This window comes from Cuculus canorus, chromosome 17 (assembly GCF_017976375.1).
Source record: "Cuculus canorus isolate bCucCan1 chromosome 17, bCucCan1.pri, whole genome shotgun sequence".
Lineage (NCBI taxonomy): Eukaryota > Metazoa > Chordata > Aves > Cuculiformes > Cuculidae > Cuculus > Cuculus canorus.
In genome coordinates, this window is record NC_071417.1 from 6,904,519 (window position 1) to 6,919,552 (window position 15,034).

At 44.2% G+C, this 15,034-nt stretch overlaps 1 protein-coding gene across 2 annotated transcripts in view; it reads left to right on the top strand.

Annotated features, from left to right (window-relative positions):
- SPECC1L (sperm antigen with calponin homology and coiled-coil domains 1 like) overlaps positions 1-8,334 on the top strand; it is a 55,924-nt gene extending 47,590 nt beyond the window's left edge. For both annotated transcript variants that reach the window (XM_054082276.1, XM_054082277.1), the window contains exon 16: positions 1,760-8,334. In XM_054082276.1, coding sequence (XP_053938251.1) covers positions 1,760-1,849 — 90 coding nt within the window. In that variant the 3' untranslated portion in view covers positions 1,850-8,334. The remainder of the gene's footprint in view (positions 1-1,759) is intronic.
- Positions 8,335-15,034: the final 6,700 nt, after the last annotated feature.

The following is a 15,034-nucleotide window of genomic DNA, read 5'->3' on the forward strand; positions in this document are numbered from 1 at the left end:
AAATAGTAGTGGATGAGCTCAGCTTGAGGTTATTGCCCCTGTGTCGTACTCAACCAAAAGACACAAGTGAGGCTCCCTACCTGGAGCTTTTGTTTAATAAGCCCACTGTCGGCAGCAACTTAAGCTTACGTGGGTTTTACATTAAATAGTGACTGGGAAGCAGACCTGGGCTGAGCTGCAGCAGCAAAGGCACAAGCGTAAGAGCCTGCTGCAAGTAAACTCTTAAGCTCTGAAAGGAAGGTTCACCAAAACTCTTCTCACAGTATCATAAGAAATAAAATAAAGGGAATGGATTTCTTGAGAATCATTTGAGAAACATTTATATCATAAAATCTTCCAGAATTCATTAATTCTCTCCTGTCCCTGAGCGACTTCCCAGTGACTTGGGTCGTTTGGAATTCTGAAGGTATGAGTCAAGCTAGTTGATTCATTCTGTGCTCAGTGAGATATGACAGTTGAGATTTTAACTCAAGCTTAGACTTTTAATTGGTCATCATTGTAAATAATTGGTAGGTTTTTACAGTCCTTGTTTATAATAAGGTTTTTTTAATACACGTTTTAGCTCAAAGAACTAGTTTTCAATAACGTAGCATTTACTAGAACAGGAAGATTTCTGAGAATCCCAAGCCCATCATCAGGAGAATTCAGCTAAAATCTGCAGTGTCAGAAGTGATGGGGGCTCTTTGCCCCCAGCATTGCGCTGGCTGGCAGTGGCAGTGAACCGCTGGGCTTGGGGAGTGATTTGAAACATGGGTGTTTCTTACCAAGTGCTGAGGTCAGAACTGGATTGTGGAAATGAACTGCAGTAATTCTTGCATAATTCAGCTTTAGTCTATATGGTCGCTGCCTGTCCTTTTTTTTTGGTAATGTACTTAATTACAGTTGCTCTTAAAAGGCAAACTGAATGGGATGAACTCTTCTCAGTGCAAATTGTCTCTATCTTAAGGATTTGGTACCTCTTTATCTACCTATATAGGCACTGTACCCCCTGTATATGCTTGTGGGTTTTTCCTTGCCGGAGGGTGAAAAGAGTGGGCAAACTACCCTATATAAACAGCAATGGTAATGTGAGGGGAAGTTATTTGTTCTCTGGATAAAACAGTGTTTGGCTGCTTTGATGTGGAGAGTTGAAAAAGTGACTTTCTCTTCTGTGAGTTCTGGAGCTGGACCTGGACCCACAGCTTACCAAATAGGCCCTTACAGTAAACAAAAATGAATAGAAACTGCATCACTGTTTTCCTTCATACACTGCTGAGAAGGGCAGATCAAGATTTGTTTACCCTGCTTATCGCAGCCAATCTGGGATCCTGTTACTGTGAAATACACCTGAACTGGTCTATAAGACAGAACCAATTGCTTTGTCTCTTGGACCAACCCAAACTGATAGGAAAGTAAACTTCCCTCTTCCCTGACTCTTTACTCAGAAATACTTATAAAGTGATCTAAAGGTCAGCCTTCTCCTGTCAGATGAGGTTAAGTTTTTTACTCATACTGACTCTAACCTTGATAGGAATTTTGAATCTGAACTTCAGTCAGTTCTGGGCCTCGGTTCTGTCAGCAAAATAACTCTCAACAGTCATTCCCAGCTGTTTGCATTTTGTGAGCAATACAAAGGTGCGTGGAAGAGAACAGGGCTTTCTCCATCAATACTTTAAATTGTGGAAACTCTACAGATTTACTTTCCCCGAGAGCTTGTAGAACCCCTACCAGATCCCAAGGTTCTCATTTATGATGCTGACCACTGTGTTTTCTGTGACAGGACATCAATGAAATGGTGCGGACCGAGCGTCCAGACTGGCAGAATGTCATGCTGTACGTTACAGCAATTTACAAATACTTTGAAACCTGAAACCCTAATAATGCAAGCGATCCATGGGATAGAACCAACGTGAGCTACCAGATGGAAACCTTACTGAAATGCTAATTCCCATTTCACTGGAAACCGGCAACATTTGAGTCCCCTTAGTCTTCAGCGACACTATCCTGGATTGCCTCAGGTTGCTTCAGCTACTAAACCTGGAAACAACCGTTTAAAAGCAAGAACTTGTTGCCCCAGTGCTTGGACTAACCCATGTTATTAAGCTATTCAGATTAATTATGTAGCCTAACAAGCCTGGACTACTTATGTGCTGCCTGTCCAGCCAGACTTCCTGAAGCTTTCTTCCCCAGAAGAGTGAGAAGAATGGATCCTTTAGCATATAGGAGACTGAATGTACAGCTGAAGTGTTGAGAAGGAAAAGGATAACATGGCATCGTATTACTGAGCGTTCTGTAGCATCCTGATACCACATTCTGAGTATTCTACCTACAGCATATGGCACCCCAGTACAGTAGAGTTTGTGATGGTAACTCAGTTACTGCCTTTTACAGCTATTTTCCCTTCTTTAAAATATGCACAATATTCTAGGAAAACAAGCTTTTATTCCATAATGACAAATTGAGTGGAAAAGTGCTCTCAATACCTCGAAAACTTTGGCACAGAAGAACTCTTCATTCTAAAGCTTCACTATAAGCCTACCTCTGTCACACTGATGTGGCTTCCAACTTGCTCTTATGGACCGTGAAGACTAGCACCTGCAGCTCCTGGTTTTCAGGATATGCTGTGCTTCAAGGAATCTGTCCAAACTCCCTGTGCTTCCATTGTAAGAGAAAAGAATCAATAATCAACCCTTGTGTAGCTTGTTCTTTCCCCTCTTCCTCCTTTGCTGGTATAGCACACATCGCTAGCCAGGCTTCACTCTACAGCAATATGAGCTTACGGCATGGATTTCTGTGGTAGAATTGTGGAACTGGGATAGTGTTTACTCTACAGACGAGATACTTTCAATAAGACATAATAATGAAGTAGTTTGTGTCAAGATCCAGCTTTGCCATGTTTTCTGTGTTTTTCATTGCTCTTGCACATACTCATCTGACTGACAGAAGTGAGAGGCGCTCTGACAAGAGCTATGAAGGGATCGATGGAACTTCTATACACCCAGTAGTCTCAAATATTGCGTGGGAATGACTGTCACAAGGAAGGAATTGAGAAACTTGAGTCTGCTCAGCTTCTATTTTCCTAACGTGTTCCTGGATTCATGTAAGGGCTCTCGGGCAAAAGTGTTCAAGTCAGTGCCTTAGCGATCACTGAAGTGATACATCCCGGCACTTCAGGGCCTCGTGCAGAATGTTCATAACAATTCCATGCATACATTTGTTATATGCTGTTCGTTGTAATCTTGTTTGTCAAATCAAGGGAAGACTTCATGCTGTCATTGCTTCTGCTTCTTATTTTGTGAGCACTTATCAGCAGTTACACCACGGCCGAACATCTCGCGTTAATTTGAAGCAGAAGCCCACTTTAGATGCCAGTTCTGTAACAACTGCAATTTATAAGCACATGCTTTTTCAACACAATGACCCTGATATAAAGAAAATGGATCTGCCATTCCTATGGTGCTCTTACAACTGTCAAGGACAGTTTGAATGTCATAGATGTTAACCCAGTGAGTGCAACTGTGCTTGGCATCTGTGAAACTTCATTATGGTATAAAAGCACAGATTTAACTCAAAATTATTGCCAAATCCCCAAACCTGTCCTCTGAAGAATACAGCCCATGTGAAGAGTAATAACTCTGCATGTCTCTAGCAGCTAGCATTGTATAAAAATACATGCTTACACTGAGCTGTGCCTCTGAGTCAGGAACATTTGCAGAGTAACTTCTTGACCCGTGCTGAGGGCTGGGGAGAGGTTTGCGCTGCAGCAGGGGCTCGTACAGCCGTGCAGTTCCCTAGAACCCCAAAAGAGCTACACGCTCTCAGATTGAGTGCATTTAAAGATCCAACCTCATCTAAAGCCAACGTTTGCAAGAGAGGATTCCAGTGAAAAATATTCATTAACAGATTTTAATAAAAGTCTGAAATGCAATTTCCTCTCCCGTATATTTCTTAAAAAAAATTAACAACTTCATTTCTTCAAACAAGTTTATCAGAATAGTCTCACTAGAAATGCATGTCATTGCTGTCTCACAGTCCATCTTTTGCTACTAAGTTCAAGGTTTGCGAGTTTGTTTGAGAAGCCTCCTGTTCACCCTCTAAACAGCCATCCTTGTCAATGCTCCTATTCACCGCCTTATGTTTTAAGCAAATGTTTTTCTAGCTGAAAGAATGGCATTTCTTGGTCTGAACTCACTTGTGACCTGTTTTGTTAAGGTAATCCGAGATTTAAGATGATTTTTTTTTCTGTCCAGTGGTCAACTCCGTTTACCTGCAATATTGTACTAGTCCTTAACTGCAATAATATTGCTGGCATAATGATTTGCAAAAGGGGAGATAACATTTTCCAGACACTTTCTGTTCAAAAGATGAGCCACTGGTCTTCAGAGAGAGAAAAAACTTATTAGTAATTACAAAAATGATCTTGTTCTGAACCTCAGAGTTCTGTAAACTGCTTGTTGGTGTGATCTGTCTGATAACCTCTGCTGGATTCACATCCATAAAGGAATGGGGCTTCATGAGGAGGTTTGTTATCATAGTCTTTCTGAGCCTTCGCATTCAAGATGCTGCACAGCTATGTGAGGAGAAGTCATGAAGTGGTGGAAGATCTAAACCAAACATGCTTCCCTCCTGCACCCCACAACGTGCTTTTCCTGAACATTAAAACAGCATTAAGTTTCTCAAGAGGAGGAATAGCCGTGGCCCTTCTGGGCGTGGATGATGCTGTTCTGTTTGGTTTCTACCCATAGTTAATTCTGAAACAGCCTGGATTTAGTCTGTATCAAGTATGAGTTTGTGCTGATTTATTTTACTTTCTTTTTAATCCAGAAAATATTCCTGAATGTACTTAAAAAAGGACAAATATTTTATCATCAATTTATATTATTGCATTTTAATATGTGCCTTGCAAAAGCCTGTGCTGCAGTTTATCGGGGTTAGCATTGCCAGCAGGGCTGGGTGAGCATCAACCTGGAGCTGTTGAGCCTGTCGATGGAGTCGGAGCTGGATCGGATCTGCTTACCGAAACACTTCCAGAGTCCAGAGAGGTCAGGTCAGAGCCAGACCTGTGGTCAGTTTTGCTGGTCAACATCCCTATGCCAGGTTATCAGCAATGAACTGAAGAAATGGTTGTGGCGTTTTCTTTACAAAAAAAAGAAGGGATGGGAGGAGAAATTTAATTTTAGTTATTCAGACAAATTCAGTCAGGGAAGTTTTGCCATGGAAGATCCAACAAAAACAGAACCGAGGTGACTTCCAAAGGGATTACAATTGCTTTGGTTTTCACTTGGTTTTGTTGGATGGGTTGCTTTTATGTTTCAATGGAAACACTAATTCAGTGTCTCTGGTGTGAATCTCAGTGGCCCTCACAAAGGTCTCTCATTCTCATGCATCAGAAAAATGTTCTCTTTTTGATTTGGGGTTGTGGGTAGGCTGTCCCGAATGTAGTGTTGTATTACAGCATCTGCTGATGTAAAAGTGAATCTTTGTCTATTTTGCATAAAATATGTTCCTTGAGTTACCTGGGGCACTTCTGATAAATTTTGTCCCCAGTCGTGTAAAATCTTGCCATTGTTTGTGATTCTCTGTAGGGGCCCCTTAGTGAGCCAGAGCGAAGTGAGTTCCGCTTTGCTGTGCTGGAGTGAACTCCCATTCCCACTGCAGGCAGCAGGCGTGCTCTGGTGGTCCAGGTGTAAGGAGAAGGAGCTTGTCCCTGGCTCTAACGATGCAATGCAGTGGTTTGAACCGCTGAGAAGCGGCCTTACGAATTCTGTAGCTGTGACAAAACATTCTCCTTGGCCTCTCATTTCAGCCATGAGTTCTTGTCTATTTTTTCAGGTCCCTGATTCAACGCTTCAGACATTTAGATTCTTTTGCATCACCGAAAGATCACTCAATTCTCTCTTTCTTCCTGTACAATTTTGGCCCAGGGTAAAAAAATTATTATAGCCTCATTTTACAGAAGTTTATTTGGGAAGTTGGAGATGTGGAGAACTTCTAGGTGTATTTCTTACTCTCTGTTCTGCTGGTGGTGGGTTTGGGAACGCTGTCTGGATTTTGGGTGAGATGTGACAGTGTCTTCTTCCACAGGTGCCCACTCGGGATGGCTGGCACGAAGCTATGCATGAGCTGAAGTTAAGCCTCTAAAACTGTGTTCATGTGATGCATGGGGTAACTTTACTTCTTATTTGGCTTGTGCAATGAATACAGTCACAACTTAATTGCAAGCTGCATCAAGCAGGAGCAGTTAAGGAGCAGAATTCTTCTGGGAAGGAATTGAGTTGTACACCTTTACATGATTGTGAGCAATACTATTGCTGAGGTGGCCTAAGAAAGAGGATTTTAGATTAGTTGTGTTCATGTACAGCCTGATGTGACTGTATGGCTGGTTTGTGATCCTTCCCTGGACTCAGTAAATATTTATTTCGGGTTTATTTTTATGTTCTGCCAGGCTCTGTTTTGGCAGTTCTTTTCTCTGAGCTAGCATTAGTATATGAATACTCAGTAAGGTTAACCAGTTTGAGAGATGATTTGGTGAGTAGTGGTGTTACAACAACACTAGGAAGTATGCTTCTGTTCTCCACTAGGAAGTGTGCATATTTTTGTGAGGTTGTATGGAAGCAGAAAGGAAACGGTTGTGAAGCCGGTTCTGTTGCACTTTTCTAAGGCTTTTTGCATAGAGTTCTAGAGTGTGAACAAGTTGTTTGGGCAAGTAAAGGCTTCATACTTACTGTGCCTGAGCACCACAGCATATTAGGTCTATTTCCGTTCTAGCGATACACGTGCTATTTTAACAGCATGCAGCTCGTGTTTGTCTGTGGTGGTTTGAAAGCCCAGCAGACATTCCCTTCTGCAATGGAGCCTCTGGCAGTCCTGGTCCATGAGCTGCCCTCTTGGACAGCAGACTGCATTTGCAATAATGGGATACTCCTTTTCTGAACTCTGTTTCAACAAATGGGGAGAAAGAAGCTCTTCTTCTTTTGTTCCATTGCTGGAATTCCTCTAGATTGCTTTTACTGGTTTCCAGTTATTGTGTATGTTCAATCTGGATCATTGCTTGGGAATTGCTCAGTAAAGAAGGGCACAAGTCTACATAACCTACTCAAGTAATTCATCCTGGTGACTTAGAACATTTCATTTGTTAGGAATTTTTGATTTTGCATATATTGTAAGGTCAGTTTTACTATTTTTAAGTAGCACTTTTACACATACCTGAAGGGGTTTTTGAACAGAAATGTATTTTGTGCGTGCTATCCAATGGAAAGCAAGGATAACACTGCTAAAGAAAACATGGACTCGTTCGCCTCCAGACTGTAGGTTCACTTCAGGTCAGTAACGGTCAGGAGTTGCTCAGTGTGTGTGAAATACATTGGTGATCCTGTATAACGCTGCACAACTCTCCAGATCAAAGTCAGAAGGGCATTACTTGGTACCCTCGAACTCTGGGGTGAGGGTACGTCCAGTCTAGGTGTGAGACAGAACTGACAGAACAGTGCGATGAATTTTGGACCATGAGAGAACAGATCTGTATTGATGTCTCGGTCCAACTTCACAGCACTGTGCTGGGTAAGGACTGACCGTGTTTGCGAGGACACTGCAGCCAGTACGAATATCTCCTAAGTAGTTAATCTAAAGCTTAGTTTCCGTAGCCTTTAAAGATGATGTTAAAAAACAGTGATTCTTAAAAGCTCTTCTGACCCACCCAGCTGTTCTGAGTTGGAACACAACTGTTGGACTGACCTAACAGTACATGGGTGGATTCAGTAATTCCTGTTCTAGACAACACTTTTCTCTTTTCCGGAAGCCTTTCCAATGGTTTACACACACACACTGACGTATGTAGAAGTTTTGCCTATAGAGAGAGGTTTTGCGTAATTGTCTATGTACATACACCCCCGCCCCCACCCCAGCGTGTGTACATGTATGTACGGATGTGGGTTCTTGATAAAACTGAACGTGTTTCAAGAAGTGCTCGCAGCTTGAATACTTCGTGGATGGTGTATTAGTGTATACATTTACAAGGTAAGGAGGAGGAAATAATTTTGTTTGATTCTGGTTGGAGCTGAGAAATACCATTTAGAGGCAAATTTTGGAAGTAGGTTCAAATGGTATTTCACCCTTTTTCTTGTTTGGAAGGCACAAGCTGTTAATCATTGGAACTTATATGGTCAGCAAGTGTATTTTAAGCTAAACCTTTGGGAGGACCAATATGCGTTTAGTTTGCAAGGACCACTAAAGATCTGGGCATTTACTTTCTCCATAATGTATTCTGTATGAGTATTTAGTATGTACACCTTCGATTTGCCAATGTTGCCATGTTTTCTTCTTAATTTTCATGAAATAAAGATTGCAAATAGCAAAGTTCGTGTTTGTTTCTTGAGTGAAGCCACTACAAAAGTGAATATTTCAATGCTCTTTCTGGCACCCTGGTTTTTCAGGACTGAGTGTTACAGGCAGGCGTTTGTGGAGATTTGTCAGCTATGGATGAGAATCGCATGCAGTGATTTGCATGCACGTAACCTCCTCACGTTTTGGAAGTGCTGTCTCAGTATGCCAGTGTACTTTGTGGTACATCCCCAGGGAGTGTAAATGGTGAGACGTTGAGTACCCCAGATATCATATCTGGGACAGATGTAAGGCACCTGCTTAACCTGCATTGTCCCAGTCTCAAATGTGGATAACGTGCTAGGTTAGCATTACAGAACTGTCAGCTGATGTTCTTATCATCAGGGGTTCACAATTGTTTTGATCAACGGAAGAGACCTGGGTGCTGGATGTTGCCAAGAGCTGGATGTGATTCCATGAAGAGCACGGACAGGAGGGACTCATGAAGAGGTCAGCTTTTCCCACACGACATTCTTTTAGAACTGTGAGCCTAACACCCTTCTCCCGATGGGAAGCCACTAAGACACAGTGGCCACTGGCAGGCTTTGAGGCGAAAAAAAAGCCTGGAATTCTGTGCCTTCCACATTGTTCTCCTCTGCGCTCCCTCTGTGTTCTGTCTGGGGGCAGCACTGTCTTCCCTTAGGCCCAAGCATTTGTGTTCTGCTTTCTTAAACTGGTGTGTTTTCTTTTTTGCCCTCAAGGCTGAGGGAGGTACAAAATTCTTTGCTTTGCTCGAAGAGCTGGGATGGTTGTGTGGAGAGCTCCAGAACCTTCCGCATAGATTGGTGCTCCACCCAGCTCTGTGAGTGAAGACAACCAACCAGGGTCTCCATTCCTGGCAGCTCAAGGTTAGAAGATCATTTACGTCTAATTAAATGTTTTTTATTAGCTTTGCTTGTGCTAGAAAAGTTGTTCTTAAGCTTCTCCCATGTGTCTTTGTTTAGAAAAAATTTTGTCTATGAATTGAAAAGCAAAGTAGATGGGGGACTGATTCCCTCAATCCTAGTCTGAGTTAAGGTTTGTACTGGTCTTTGCCTGCCCTTGCCCTCTGTGTCACAGGGTTCAACTGGACTCTTGTTGAACTGGATATCGGTATATGAAATGCCCTGTTTGGAAAATAGGAGGTTGACACTTTAGATACTCTTTGCCCTTCAGTATTTTCAGTTCTTTGTCACCTCCTTCATCTTGTTATGGAAATGGGGTTGAACGCAGTGGTGTCTTATCACAGCATTTCTACTGCTCAACATTTGCATTGATTATATCACATGTTATATATTTGTGTTTCCAGTGCTGTGCATGGCTCCCTCCCTTGCCTGTGCTTCTTTTTCTTAAACCATTTTAGGCTCTTTCCTCACTCCAGAAGCCCAAAAGTTAAGCTCTTAAAAATGAAAGAAACTTGAGAAGGAGACATAACAGTCTGGAGACAACCTCACTGAGCTGTTGACAATATCATATTTTTCAAAAATAAATATTCCAGCGAGCCCTGAAATGCCAGTGGGTTGAGTTAATGCTGCGTGTCTCCATGGGGTCACATGCGGAGTCTGTTGGCTGCAATGGAGCAAAGCCCAGGGCCGAGCCTGTGGTGCACACAAACCAGTGTTTGCTCTTGAAAAAGGCCATTGCGGCATTGGAGGGTGTGATCCTGAGGAGTGCTGAGCATCAGCGGTTTCGCAGTTCAGAAGCTCTGAAGTGTTCAGGCACTCAGAAGAATCCTTCCTGAAAGTGGCCAGTCTAACGCTACCGGTGCTGGATCCACTGTCCCGCAGAGAGGGAATGTGGAAATGGAAGTGAAGGCAGTTTCCCTCCTGGCCAGAGGTACCACTGTTACACAGGCAAGGGAACAGGGTGCTGAAACTCCAACGTACTTCGGAAACCTGTGAAGTTCTGTCATTTTACACCACCGTTCCCAGCACCCACTGTTCCTTAGCAGGGAGTGGGAGGAGCAGGGGCAGGAGCAGTTTTCCCTCCATTTGGTGCTGTGACCAGAGCTTGGATACACACAATACAGATTTTGTCAATTTAATAATGGTTGCCCTCTCCTTGCTCCTTAGAGTAAAATGAGAATAGTGTAAATGAGGAAGAGTCATCTGACTGCTGCTAGGCCTCGCATCTCCAACAGTCCCCGTATTGTATAAAGGTGACTTCTATATATTCCCATTATAAAAAATAAATAGCTGTTGCTCTGTAGCTCCCACATGATGATTCATGCTACCAGTTTTTCTATTAATAGTCTCCAAAGAGTGCTTAAATTTAGATTTAACTCCATCTCATGGTCTGTTGTGCTTGAACAGCACTCAGCGAACCAGAGGTCTGGTTGGGCAGTGCCTTTTACAGACAAGTCCAGCTCTCAGCATGAAATTACTGGAAATCTTTTCCTTCCTGACTTATCTGCCAATGGCAGGATATAAAGTGTTGTGGATGTGGGTTTGCATTTCCCTGAGAGCATAGATCTCACCTTGACTTTACCTGGCTTTGCTTAAGTTTGAGTAAAAGCAGAACACCTTCCATGCTGAGATGGAGCACTTCGTGGGGAGGCTGTGGTCTGACACAGAGGAGCGTCCTTGATTACATTGTTAGTGTGGGATGTTTCCAGCAAACCGTTGCATGTACGACTGTTAAAGGATGCTCTCTTCAGAAAACGTAGCTAGTTTTTTGTTCCAATGTTCATTTTAAAATTGCAAACAAACATTTGATGTTGTACAATGTGAGAGAAATGACTGCATTATCTATATACACATAAGGAATTTTATTTCTAACCATCTGTCTGTGATGTTGAGGGATTTGCTGGTGTTCCCAAAGGACTCCAAGTGACCCTGCCTCCATCCCTCCTCTCAGACCAACCCGAGTTCCTGGCACTGCTTTGAGGAGGTTCTGGCAGTACTTGTGGGAGTGGGATTCCACACAACATATCATTGTCAGTGTCCTGTTTAACAGTAGATGCTAAAGCACTACTCAGTTTGATGCTTCTGTGCAAAATATGCATCCTTCACATGTGATTTTGCATATATCGGGTGATTCAGACTGTTAGAAAGAAGAGTTTGATGAAAGAGAGAGCTCCAAGACTGGTGAAGAGCAATCTCTTCCTTAAAACAGAAATAGTTTATCTTTCCAGATTCTGCTGTAGACAACCCGAGGATCATTTTCAGTCCTTCACACAGAAGCCTCAGTACATCGGTATGATTGCCTGCTATCTCACTGCTTACTGTAGTAGTTATCTGGTATACTGGTTGTGTTTGCAGTGGTGCCGCCAACTTGCCCGAGCCAGACGGTCGCTCACACAGCACTGGGGAAGAGAAGGGTGAGTTTCATGACAGTACTCAAATGTGAAGTTTTGATTTACTCTGTTGTCATCTTGTTGAATGAAAAACATCATGGTTTGTTCCTCACAGTCTAGATTTTATAGTCCTTGAGCTCAATTGCTAAGGCTGAGAAGTGCAAACGGTCTCCTGTCACTGCATTTCGGCTGCCTAAATTCAGGAATTGGGCTAGTTCAGTGAGTAGATAGTGTATGGTATTTTACCGCAACACTGCTTTTCAGGAATGAAAAAGCCCTTCTCAGCTATACACAGAGAATGCAATAACTTAATTTCTTTCCTTGAGGCCTTGGATTTCTTTCACTTGCAGCCTGAGCCAACAGCAGGTTCTGGCACGGGCAGCGCCTTCCCCAGGGCTGCTGCGGCTGCTGGAAACTGGTATATTCCTAGGCAGTTTCAGCCTCCTTCTTCAGGTAGCCTGCCCCTTCCCAAATGAATCTGGCCACTGCAGTCATAGTAACACTGTTTTTCTCCTTCACAAGTGACTAAGAAAGGGAAAGGAAGTTAGCACTCTTCTTGCACTGCCCCCCATGTCTCATAAAACCAAAAGATATATCCATAAAAGCTGATTGTGTTCCTCCCTGCCAATGTGCTGTCACTGTGGGCCACTGGTAAGGGAGGGCATCAGAAACATCTACAGGTACGGACAGTACACATTGAATACACATAAGAAGAAACACGATCGGAAGAACAGTGTGGTTCTGATACTTAAAAGGGGTACTAGCATAAAAATAATAGAAAAACTATTTCTTAATTCAAAAGAAAGGCAATAGATTTATACAAATCCTAGCGTAGTAATGAAAGCTACTTAATCCAACTGCTAAATAAGGTGTGAAGCAGCAGCTGCTCATGATAAACAAATTCTTGTGCAGAATTGAGAAATGAACGTGTAGAAGTAATAGAGGAGGTGACTCTGTTGCTCTGGGAGGTGTTGATACTGATTTTAAACATCTCGAAACACTGCCGAATTCCCAACTGCACAGAGAAAATCAGTAAGTGACAATGGGGACCTGATACGCCATCCAAACGGGAGTGGCTGGTGAGGGAAGGAACCAGTGGTTGGGTGGGTTGGTGGTGTCAGAGTGCTTTTGTGGAAAAAAAGTAGTTTCTAGAGAACATGAGAAACTTGTCAGGATCCCATTACTGTTGTCCTGAGAAAACACCTGCACATTTGCTTTGGATCCTCTATGACTTGCTGATTTAAAAGAAAATCAATGTAGTCTACAACAAATAATCTTAAAACAGTTTAGGTGCAAAACTCAAAGAAGAGCTATGACTGTGAAGAGAGCCGTCCCTTGCTGGGGCCCTTCAGAGATGTTGGTCAACATCCGCAGCTAGGGAACCTTGTAAGACCTGTTGGGATGGGACAGTTGGAAGAACCCAGCATGGCAGATTAAAGGGAGCTGACTGCAATGACTTGTTTTTAATGTGTTCAGGAACAAAATGGTATTTAGAAAATGCATTCCTGCTCCTTGGAAGTATTTTGATAGTTTTCACTGATTTCAGTGGGAGAGAGTCGTTTGGATGTCTTTGAGGACCTGGGCCAAAGGTGTGAGACAGCCTCCACACTATAGGTTGCCTCTAACACAGGGCAAGAGCAAGACCCTTGCAGGAACAGGGCCCAGTTCTGTGTCTGCATTTTTCACAAAGCTCTTCAAAAAAAGCTCTTTTTTTTCAAATAAAACTTCGTGTAGGCAGGCAGCGTTTCTATATTTATCAAAATTGCAGCGTGTTTTGATGAAGCTTCTCAATCTCTCCTACTCTCCCATTTTTGCTTTTTCTCTTGACTTGGCTAGTCGATAGATGTGGTCCTTCACATCATTACATGTTGGCGTGGGGTAGATCACTCCAGCCTTTTCTGTGACTTCCTGGGAAAAATGACTTTTTGTTTCCTCCCTGTAGGATTCCCACTGTGTTCGGAGCAGCGCTCTGGTCTCTGCTTTGCAACCTGTAGCGGCGTGACTGTGGCAGCCCGTGTGCCAGTCAGCCTTCCTGTCAGGGTAAGGGCGGTGAGGAGAGCAGAGTGGGGTCGGACACTGCTGCCAGGGCTGAGTTCTTGATGCTGAGATGCTCATAGGTTTTGAGGCTGGTGCTGCAGCAACCGGTGCCAGTTCTGCTGCTTTTCCTGCTGTCTCGATATGACAAAAAAAAAATGTAAAGCATCGGTGGTGCTCTTGCTGCCGGAGAAGGCTGGGAGAGCCCGTTGCCTTGGGTTAGAGTAATGCGCCTGCGTTTCTGGCAGATGTGATGTGAGCAAAGCATCTCAGGGTCTTTTGTGGCACAGCAGCAGCATCCAAGTTGTGCAGCCCCCTGTGCAGAGGGGCCTGGGCTGGCCATTATTGAAAAGAATTGGGGTTTCCCAGGCTGGGGTTTGCCGTGGGAAGTAGGGAGTCGTGCCGGTGGTTTCTCCTGTTTGGAGTGCCTGAACCGTAGGCATGTGCAGATAAATCACTCAGATGTAAAGGCAAAAGATAGAAATAGAAAAATGGGATCTCCACCAAGAGCAGCGGGTTCAAATCCTTGCAAGGTTCTCTCCCCGCTTCCACGTGGCCGCACGATGAGTCACGGCTGTTCCCCACGAAGGTCCCTTTGGAGCTGGTGGGGGCCACGCATGGGGCGAAGGGCACCGTGGGCCTGGCTCCGGGCGCGGAGCGTGGCTGGGATGCATGGGCCTGCACGGTGAGAGACTGGAACTGATGTGAAATACTGAATATTGGTACTGAGAGCTCCGAAATGCTTCCAGAGGGCTGATGCCCGCGCTCCCCTTCTGCTGGCAGTGCCGGCAGCCTGGCAAGGCAGGAGGTCGAGTCTTCGCTGCCTGTGCAGCCTGCCTGGCATCCCTGCACGGCGCAGAGGAGCGCTGGAGGCTTGGGCTGGCTGGGAGCCAGTGGAGAGAAGTGCATGCTTAGAAAAAGGCATGGGGAAAGCCCTCTCTCCCTTTTTCCCTTCTCCCTCTTTGCTCCCTTTTCTCCCTCTTTGCTCCCTTTTCTCCCTCTTTGCTCCCTTTTCTCCCTCTTCGCCCCCTTTTCTCCCTCTTCGTCCCCTTTTCTCCCTCTTCGCCCCCTTTTTCTCCCTCTTCGCCCCCTTTTTCTCCCTCTTCGCTCCCTTTTCTCCCTCTTCGCCCCCTTTTCTCCCTCTTCGCCCCCTTTTCTCCCTCTTCGCCCCCTTCTTCTCCCTCCTTGCTCCCTTTTTTCCCTCTTCGCCCCTTTTTTTCCCTCTTTGCCCCCTTTTCTCCCTCTTCGCTCCCTTTTTCTCCCTCTTCGCCCCTTTTTCTCCCTCTTCGCCCCTTTTTCTCCCTCTTCGCTCCCTTTTCTCCCTCTTTGCTCCCTTTTCTCCCTCTTCACCCCTTTTTCTCCCTCTTC